Source organism: Anolis sagrei, chromosome 11, assembly GCF_037176765.1.
Source record: "Anolis sagrei isolate rAnoSag1 chromosome 11, rAnoSag1.mat, whole genome shotgun sequence".
In the NCBI taxonomy this organism is placed as follows: domain Eukaryota; kingdom Metazoa; phylum Chordata; class Lepidosauria; order Squamata; family Dactyloidae; genus Anolis; species Anolis sagrei.
The window spans coordinates 3,714,461-3,724,778 of NC_090031.1; the positions used below are offsets into that span (position 1 = coordinate 3,714,461).

General features: G+C 39.8%; 1 protein-coding gene across 4 annotated transcripts in view; it reads left to right on the plus strand.

Moving 5' to 3' along the window:
- NTMT1 (N-terminal Xaa-Pro-Lys N-methyltransferase 1) overlaps positions 1-9,441 on the plus strand; it is a 77,987-nt gene extending 68,546 nt beyond the window's left edge. For 2 of the 4 annotated variants that reach the window (XM_067471799.1, XM_067471800.1), the window contains exons 3-6: positions 154-282; positions 5,737-5,912; positions 7,298-7,550; positions 8,963-9,441. In XM_067471799.1, coding sequence (XP_067327900.1) covers positions 5,751-5,912; positions 7,298-7,550; positions 8,963-9,219 — 672 coding nt within the window. In that variant the 5' untranslated portion in view covers positions 154-282; positions 5,737-5,750 and the 3' untranslated portion in view covers positions 9,220-9,441. Of the gene's footprint in view, positions 1-153; positions 283-1,364; positions 1,461-5,736; positions 5,913-7,297; positions 7,551-8,962 lie in introns of those variants that run through there. The other 2 variants (XM_067471798.1, XM_067471801.1) reach the window with 2 other exon arrangements.
- Positions 9,442-10,318: the final 877 nt, after the last annotated feature.

Sequence of the window (10,318 nt, forward strand, 5' to 3'; positions counted from 1 at the left end):
TTGGACATGGAGATGAGCGTCAACCCCCAGAGTCGGACACGACTGGACTTAATGTCAAGGGAAAACCTTTACCTTTAGTAGAATAATATATCCTCAGCAGCAACATTATTATTGAAATTATTATTATTACTGTTATTATTATTATTATTACAGGATGACCACCGTTGCCATAGGAAATGCTGTGATTGGCTCTTGAGCCCGGAGCCAGGGTTCCACTGTCGTCGAGGGAACGGAACCCCATTTCTGTGGTTAACAGACCAGCCAACCATCTAGCTGCTCAAGGTAATGATGGGCTTTGGAGTCCCTCCATATCTCTTTCCTGGCCTCATGGGCTTCCTCTGCCCAAGGATGGCTGCGGCCATGCCAAACTATAACTCCCAGGGCTCCACAGCTGCTAAATTGGTGCCAAACTTCACCAATCTCTGCCCTTCCAGGGCTTTTGGACTCCAACTCCCAGAAGCCTCCACTGCTTTGGGCAATGGTCAGGGATTCTGTGAGCTGGAGTCCAAAAGCCCTGGAAGGCCAGAGATTGCACTGAAGGATGGATACAGTTTGACAGCCTCTGAACTGCCAATCATAATCATAATAAATGCAAAAAAAAAAAGGAATAGATTGCAATAAATAATACTAGTAATATTCATGAGAGGTACATTTAAATGGCAAAAAAGCAATAGATTGCCATGATGATGATGATAATAATAATAATAATAATATTTCTAAAAATTAAAAAGGAATAAATTGCAATAAATAATACTAATAATAATAATGGGAGGTACATTTAAATGCCAAAAAGCAATATTGTAGATTGCAATTTATATATATATTTATATTCCGCTCTATCTCCCCAAAGGGACTCAGGGCAGATATACATACATACATACATACATATATATATACACACACACACTCTACATACTACATTATTATACACATATGTAGTATGCATACATACATACATACTGCAAAATATTGCAAAAATATTGCAAAATATTGCAAAAAAGGTATATTTAAATGGAAATAAATCAATATACTACAAAGAATAATAATAGTTATATTTCAATGGAAAATCAATATAGTGCCATGAATAACAATAGATGCCAACAATCACTATAGCAATACATAACAGAGGTAATAATAATGGAATTACATTTAAATGCATCTGTAGATATTGATAAATATTGCAAAAATATTGAAGAAAGGGTATATTTAAATGCAAAAAGAATCAATAATAGAGTTATATTTCAAGATATATATATATATATATACACACACACATACACACACACACCTCTTGAGACAAACCCCAACCACAACCCAATGATTTTGCTAGAGAGTGCCTTCCACTTCCGCATCCGGGGAGGGGCGTGGCCAAGGGAAGTCCCGCCCCCCACTATCCCCACACGTGGGAGGGCGGGGCCAAGGCAGCAGCAGCTGCAGGTCTTCTTTCGCCTTCGATTCGGGTGAGTTCACACGCGGGGATCCGGAGTCACCCCGGTTTGCAGCCCGGGAACCCAGTTGGAGCCCCTTCTTTCCCCCTCCAAGTCAACCCCCAGGCGAAAGGGAGCATGGGAGTTGTAGTTTTGCCTCCTCTTCCCAGGAAAGCCTGGCATTTGCATTTATTTGTTATTATTATTATTATTTATAGGAATACTTTTTTTTCTTAGACTCCAAACTATTTTCCCCATTAAAGTTCTTATCCTAAATTATTATTGTATTTATTCTTATATTTTTATTGTTTACTTTTATTATTATATTTATTATATTATTATTATTATTGTATTATACTTTTATTATTGTTTACATTTATTATTATATTTATTATATTTATTATTGTATTTGTTCTTATATTTTTATTGTTTACTTTTATTATTATATTTATTATATTATTATTATTGTATTCTTATACTTTTATTATTGTTTACTTTTATTATTATATTTACTATATTATTATTATTGTATTTATTCTTATATTTTTATTATTGTTTACTTTTATTATTATATTTATTATATTATTATTGTATTCTTATATTTTATTATGTTTACTTTTATTATATTTATCATTTCATTATTATTATATTTATTTTTATATTTATCTATTATTATATTTATTATTTATAACATGTGTAGTCCACTTTTTCTCTTAAACCCATTAAAGACCTTATCCTGAATTATTATTATATTTATTATCATTATTTGCTTGTATTATTATTTATTTTATTGTTTTATTCATAATAATAATAATGTGTATACTGTATAATGTAGGTATTGTATGTATGACACTGCATATATATAATGTATCTACCATAGATTTACACTGCACATATAATGTATATATTTACTGTATATGTAATAGACACTGCATATATACACCGCACATATAATGTATATGTAATATATACTAAGTACATAACATACACAGCACACATATATGTACTATATATAAAATGTATGAACTGTGTGAATGTATGTATGTATATATATATGTGTGTGTGTGTGTGTGTATATATTTGTCGTGTCAGGAGTGACTTGAGAAACTGCAAGTCACTTCTGGTGTGAGAGAATTGGCTGTCTGCAAGGATGTTGCCCAGATGTTTTGATGTTTTATCATCCTTGTGGGAGGCTTCTCTCATGTCCCCGTATGAGGAACTGGAGCTGACAGAGGGAGCTCATCCACACTCTCCCTGGATTCGAACCTGCGACCTGTCGGTCTTCAGTCCTGCTAGCACAAGGGTTTAACGCATTGCGCCACTGGGGGCTCCAATAATAATAATAATAATATTTTGTCGTATCAGGAGCAACTTGAGAAGCTGCAAGTCGCTTCTGGTGTGAGAGAATTGGCCGTCTGCAAGGACGTTGCCCAAGGGACATCCGGATGAATTGATGTTTTTATCATCCTTGAGGAAGGCTTCTTTCATGTCCCCGTATGAGGAGCTGGAACTGATAAAGGGAGCTCATCCGCCTCTCCTCGGATTTGAACCTACGACCTGTCAGTCTTCAGTCCTGCCGTCACAGGAGTTTAACCAACTGCGCCACCGGAAAATAACATAAAGTTATTTTCCCCCACCATTAAAGCTCTTATCCTGAATTGTTGTTATATTATATTATTATTATTATTGTTGTTGTTGTTGTTGTTACTAATATTACAGTTATTATATGTATGTTTTTTATTATTAATAAATGGATAGGCCACTTTTTTGTCTTAGACATTAAAGCTCTTCTCAAAAATTATTATTATATTTATTATTATATTTATTTAAATATCTTAGGGGGCCCTGGTGGCGCAGTGGGTTAAACTGCTGAACTTGCTGACCGAAAGGTTGGTGGTTCGAATCCGGGGAGTGGTGTGAGCTTCTGCTGACAGGCCCAGTTTCTGCCAACCTAGCAGTTCGAAAACATACATATGTGAGAAGATCAATAGCGTGAAGGTAATGGCGCACCATGCAGTCATGCTGGCCACATGACCTTGGTGGTGTCTACAGACAACGCCGGCTTTTCAGCTTAGAAGTGGAGATGAGCACCAGAGTCCCAGAGTCAGACATGACTGGACTTAATGTCAGGGGAAAACTTGTTAAAATATATATGTCCATAGACACCTGCAAGGTCATGTGGTCAACGGGACTGCATGGAGCATCGTTACCTTTCCGTATAAGTGGGACCTATTAACGGTTGATGAGATTGGATTCTGATTCTATTGACGAGACACGAATGATTTGTCATATTGATGTTTCATTGTTGTTATGCTATTGTTTTTAAATGTTCCAATGGTGTTGTAGTGTGTGCATTGAAATTGCTGCTGTTAACCGCTTTGAGTCGCCTAAGGGCTGAGAAAAGCGGTATATAAATGAAGTAAATAAATAATAATAATAAATATTGCATGTTTTTGAACTACTAGGTTGGCAGGAGCTGGGACTAACCTCGCTCCTCAAATTTGAACCGCCAACTTTTTGGTCAGCAAGTTCGGCAGCTTAGTGTCCTGGGGGGGGGGGGGGGCTCATTATTGTGCTAATAATAACAACAATAATAATAATTCACTACCCATTTCACACTACGGCTATACACATCTCTGTAATATTTTGGAGATGGGACCCAAGTCTAAAGATGGAATTAACTAATATTTCAAAGGCATCATATATTATAATTATATGAGCAAATAATGTATGCAGATCCCAGTAAGGTGGCCTTCTGCAGCTGGCAGATGGTAATTTTGCCAGCGCCCATTGTGTTTAAGTGCAGGCCAAGGTCTTGAGGCACTGTGCCCAGTGTGCCAATCACCACTGGGACCACCTTATTGTTGTTATTATTATTATTATTATTTTGCAATTCCCTTGCCATTGGACTGCATGGGGTTGGGGTTTTCAGAAGCCAGGGGCCCTTCCGGCCGCTCCGTTTCCCTTTTTGGGGATGGGGGGATATATTTAGCTCTTGGCAGGACTCTGCATTTCTTTGGGGTGAAGGCATGGCCTGCATTGAAATCCTGAAACTCTTCCTTGAAGGAAGGAGGAATGCATTCGGTCCAGGGGATAGAAGAGAGAAGAAGTGATTTTGAAGCCTAAAATATTGATTTAAAATAGATTTTATTTATTTTAATGCATTTAATTTTGTTTAAATTTTAATCCATTTAATTTAGTGTAATTTAAATCAGGATTCCAGGTTTGTGCTTTCCTCTGGTGTTGAGAGAGTGCATTAATGACACCAAGGGTTTCATTATCTTTTTACGTGTAAACACTATTCGTATTTATACAGTATACATAATGTACATTATATATGCACTATATGTGTGTGTGTGTATGCAGTATATACGTACATTATTTATTTAAATTTATTGATTTGAAACAGGGTTACATTATCTACACACTGTATATATAACACACTGCATATATTATATGTATATATATGCAGTGTGTTATATATACAGTACATCTATTAAATACATATATATGCATATATTGTATGTAATGTATGTTATATATACAGTAGATATATTATGTATACATTATATGTGTCATATATGCTCCAGTGTATGAAGTTATACACACACATACACACACACATATTACACATGCACTGTATGTTATATATACAGTACATATAATGTAAAAGGAGGGAGATTGGTTCTAAATGGCCATCTGTCGAGAGGGCTAGGGTGGTGCTTTTCTTGCCTGGAAGACGGGGTTGGGCTTGATGGCCCCCGGGGCCCCTTCCAACTCTAGCATTCTATAAATAGAAATCTTTTTTCCTCTCCCTTTCTCTTTTTTATCCCTCTTTCTCCTTCTCTTCCTTTTTTTCTTTCTTTTTCTCTTTTATACTTTCCTTTGTCTCTCCCTTTCCTTCTCTTTCCTTCTCTCTCCTTGCTTCTTTCTTCTTTCCTTCTCTCTCTCCCTCTTTCATTATTTCCTTCCTTTCTTTTGCCTTCTTTCATTATTTCCTTCTCTGTCCTTTTTCTTTCTCCTTGCATTCTTTCTTGCCCTTTCTTTCTTTCTCCCATTTTCTCTCTCCCCTTCTTTCACCTTTTCTCTCTCTTTCATTCTTTCCTTCCTCTCTTTTATTTTCCCTCTCCCTCTATCTCTCCTTTCTTGCTTCCTCTCTCTCTTTCCTTCTTTCTCTTTCCCTCTCTTTTCATTCTTTCCTGTTCTCTTTCTTTCTTTCTTTCTTTCTTTCTTTCTCCCTCTCTCTCTTTCATTCTTTCTCTCCCCCCAATTCTTTCCTTCCTTTCCTTCCTGTCTATGGGCTCCCAAGGGGCGAAGGCAGCCATGGCGAAGGAGGCGGTGGAGGACGAGTCTGAGTTCTACTCGAAGGCGGAGCGGTACTGGAAGGCGGTCCCGGCCACCGTGGACGGCATGCTGGGTGGCTACGGCCACATCTCCAGCCTGGACATCGCCAGCTCCAGGGCCTTCCTGCTCCGCTTCCTCAAGGTGAGCACGTACCTCTTCACCTCGAGATACCGATGTCCTGGTCTCTTTTTAAGGTCATCAACCACGGGATACCGTGAAATAATAATAATAATAATAATTATTATTATTATTATTATTCAGGCAGATACTGACTATAGAATTGTATTGCTTGTGCTTTTCCATCACAACAGGGGGTTAGACTAGATGGCCCATATGGTCTCTTCCAAATATTATCATTCAGAGACATTGACACTAGAGTGACATTATTTAGGTGGACATTGACTCTTAGAATAGTATTATTGTCATTTAGGTGGACATTGACTATAGAATTATTATTCAGGTGGACATTGGACTACAGAATGATATTCTTCAGGTGGACATTGGCTATAGAATGGTTTTATTATTCACATTGACTATAGATTATTATTATTATTATTATTATTATTATTCAGGTGGACATTGACTAGAAAAAGTATTATAATTGTCATTTAAGTGGACATTGACCATGGAATTATATTATTATTCAGGTGGACATTGCTTATAGAATATTTTCATTTTTATATAATATAATTGAGGTGGAAATTTATAGAATTTATAGCTGGACGTTAACTATAGAATTCTTCAGGTGGACATTGACTATAGAATATTATTGAGGTGAACATTGAGTATAGAATTGTTTTATTATTATTCTCATTGATTATAGATTATTATTCAGGTGGACATGGACGATAGAATGTCATTATTCAGGTAGACATTGACTATAGAATCGTTTTATTATTATTATTCCCAGTGAGTACAGAATATTATTATTATTGAGGTGGACATTGACTACGGAATATAATTCAGGTGGACATTTATAGAATTCTATTATTCTTCAGCTGGACATTAACTATAGAATTTTATTATTGAGGTGGACATTGACTACAGAATATTATTATTCAGTTGGACATTGACTATATAATATAATTCAGGTGGAAATTTATAGCTGGACATTAACTATAGAATTCTTCAGGTGGACATTGACTATAGAATATTATTATTATTGAGGTGAACATTGAGTATAGAATTGTTTTATTATTATTTTCATTGATTATAGATTATTATTATTCAGGTGGACATCGATGATAGAATATCATTATTCAGGTGGACATGGACTATAGAATACTATAATTCAGGTGGACATTTATAGAATTCTATTATTATCCAGGTAGACATTAACTATATAATTGTATTATTATTATTATTATTATTTTATTATTATTATTATTCAGGTGGACATTGACTAGATTGTTTTATTGTTCTTCAGATGGATTATCATTATTATTGTCATTCATCAGGCGGACACTGACGCCTAGAATGATATTATTGTTGAGCTGGAGATTGACGGCTCGTCCCTCCCCTTGCAGGAGGGGCCCAACCGGACGGGGACCTCCCGGGCGCTGGACTGCGGGGCGGGCATTGGCCGTATCTCCAAGCGCCTTCTGCTGCCGCTCTTCCGCGAGGTGGACCTGGTGGACGTGACGGAGGGCTTCCTGGACCAGGCCCGGGACTTCCTGGGGGAGGAGGCCCGCCGTGTCCGAAACTACTTCTGCTGTGGCCTCCAGGACTTCAGCCCCGAGCCCGGGGCCTATGACCTCATCTGGATCCAGTGGGTCATCGGTGAGGAAGGCACACACACACACACCCAGTTGGGCCACTTTCTCTGGGCCTTTGCAGGGTGGGATTCAGGAAGCCTGGAGATTCTCATGTGTAGATATAGCCCACCTCCCCATACAGCCGCTCCTGCCCAATGTATGTATGATTAGCATATAGGCCTCTATGGCCCCCTCCTGTCCATACATAACACACACACACACATATACATACACACACATACATACTGCATATATAATGTAGGTACTGTATGTATGACACTGCATATATAATGTATATACCATATATTTACACTGCACATATAATGAATATATTTACTGTATATGTAATACACTGCATATATACACCACACATATAACATACACAGCACACATATATGTACTATATAATGTACATTTTATATATTGTACATATAAATGTGCTTTGTATGTACATAATATAGACAATATATAATATACGCTGCACATATATGTTTTGTGTATATAACATGCACTGCATATATAATGTATATATCTTTCATATATAATATCTAATATTATACATTATATATGGGGTGCTTTGAATGCAATATTCCTGCTTCTTGGCAGGGGGTTGGACTGGATGGCCTCTTCCAACTCTATGATTCTGGTTCTATATATATACACTGTATATATAACATACACTGCATATTTTGTATATACACATTATATAAAACACACTTCATATAAAAATAATGTGCAATGTATATATGAGACTTTTTTTTGGTCGTGTCAGGAGCAACTTGAGAAACTGCAAGTCGCTTCTGGTGTGAGAGAATTGGTTGTCTGCAAGGACGTTGCCCAGGGGATGCCCGGATGTTTTGATGTGTTACCATCCTTGTGGGAGGCTTCTCTCATGTCTCCACATGGGGAGCTGGAGGTGACAGAGGGAGCTCATCCATGCTCTCCCCAGATTCGAATCTGCAACCTGTCGGTCTTCAGTCCTGCCAGCACAAGGGTTTAACCCACTGCGCCACCGGGGGCGATAGATGCTTGCAGGACAGTCAGGTAGTTGGACAGGAGGCAGCATGGATGAGCTCCCTCTGTCAGCTGCAGCTCCTCATGTGGGGACATGAGAGAAGCCGCCCACAAGGATGATAAAACATCAAAACATCTGGGTGTCCTCTGGGCAACGTCCTTGCAGACTGTCAATTCTCTCACACCAGAAGTGACAACAAAACACACACACACACTATTGTTTGCCTCCTGTCCAATGTTCCTACGATTGTCCTCTAGGCTTCTATTGCCCACTTCCTGGCAGATTTACCTATGAATGGCCCATGTGCATAGGTGGCCGACTCCTCCTTCCCCGTATGTGCCTAAAGGGTGCTGCCTTGCTCATGTACCGGGGACCATTGCTGGGCCCTCCCCTGATGCCTCCCCTATGCCCTTTGACCCCAGGCCACCTGACGGACGACCACCTAGCGGCCTTCCTGAAGCGCTGCCGGCAAGGCCTGCGCCCCAACGGCCTCATCGTCATCAAGGACAACATGGCGCAGGAGGGGGTGGTGCTGGACGATGTGGACAGCAGCGTGTGCCGCGGCCTGGAGGTGGTGCTGGGCATCGTGCGGCGGGCGGGCCTCCGCCTCCTGGCCCAGGAGCAGCAGCAGGGCTTCCCGGATGAGATCTACCACGTCTACACCTTGGCCATGAGGTGAGCAGCCCCAGGAGGGAAGGAAGGATGGACGAACACACGGAGGGAGCGCCAGATCCCCCCCCCACCCCCCCGGAACAGACTCAGAGGGGGCCCAGGCAGTCCGGACATCTGCCAGGACGGTTTACGACAAGACGAGAAAGTAAACATTGAACACCAGCCGCTGCTGCTACTGTTTCCCTTTTTTATTGTTTGGTCAAATATATACTTATGAGTTTGCAGGGTATTTTTAAATTGTGTGGCTCGTTTTTGCGGAGAAAGACACAGCCAAGTGTCAATCTGTTTCTCTCTCTGCTTTCGTCCATCAAGGAAGGAAGTCTGACTCTTTCCTCTTTGGAAAGAAGCGACAGAAGTCCAGCTATGCCTCTGTCCACCAGGAAAGGAAATGGATGCCTTTCCTGGGCTTCTGCCCAAGAGTCCAACTCCCATCTTGATGCACAAGCGCTCAGCTGGAACTTCTTTTGCTTCTCTCCAAAGAGGAAAGAGCCAGGCTCCTTCCTCAATGGAAAGAAGCAGAGAGAGAAAGAGATTGACACGTGGCTGTGTCTCTGTCCACCGAAAACAAAAATGGATTCTCTTCTCGGTGGACAGAAATACATTTGGACTGCTATCGAGGAAAAAGTCCAACTTTGGAGAGAAGCGGCTACAACCTGGCTCCTTCCTTAGCCAAGTTTGCCTTCTTGTTTCTCTCTGCAGAGGAAAAGGTTGGACCCCTTTCTCAATGGAGAGAAGCACAGAGAAAGAGACAGACATCCAACTGTCCATCGGGAAAGTTACCTAACTCCTTCCTCAATGGACAAAAGTGCAGTTGGGCATCCATTGCTCCTCTCAAGAGCCTGACTTCTTCCTCTTTGGAGAGAAGCAATGGACACCCGCCAAGAAAGAAAATGGACACCTTACTTGATAGACAGAATCACAACTGGACTTCCGCTTCTTCTCTCTAAAGAGGAAAACATTGAACTCCTTTCTCAGCAGAGAGAGATGTGTAATGCTCCACACAAACCACATACATTCCTAACAGGATGCCAGAGGATACAAAGACAGTGATATAGATCCCCTATAGATCCGTATTTCCCCATATAACATTCCTCCCACAAGCCTGA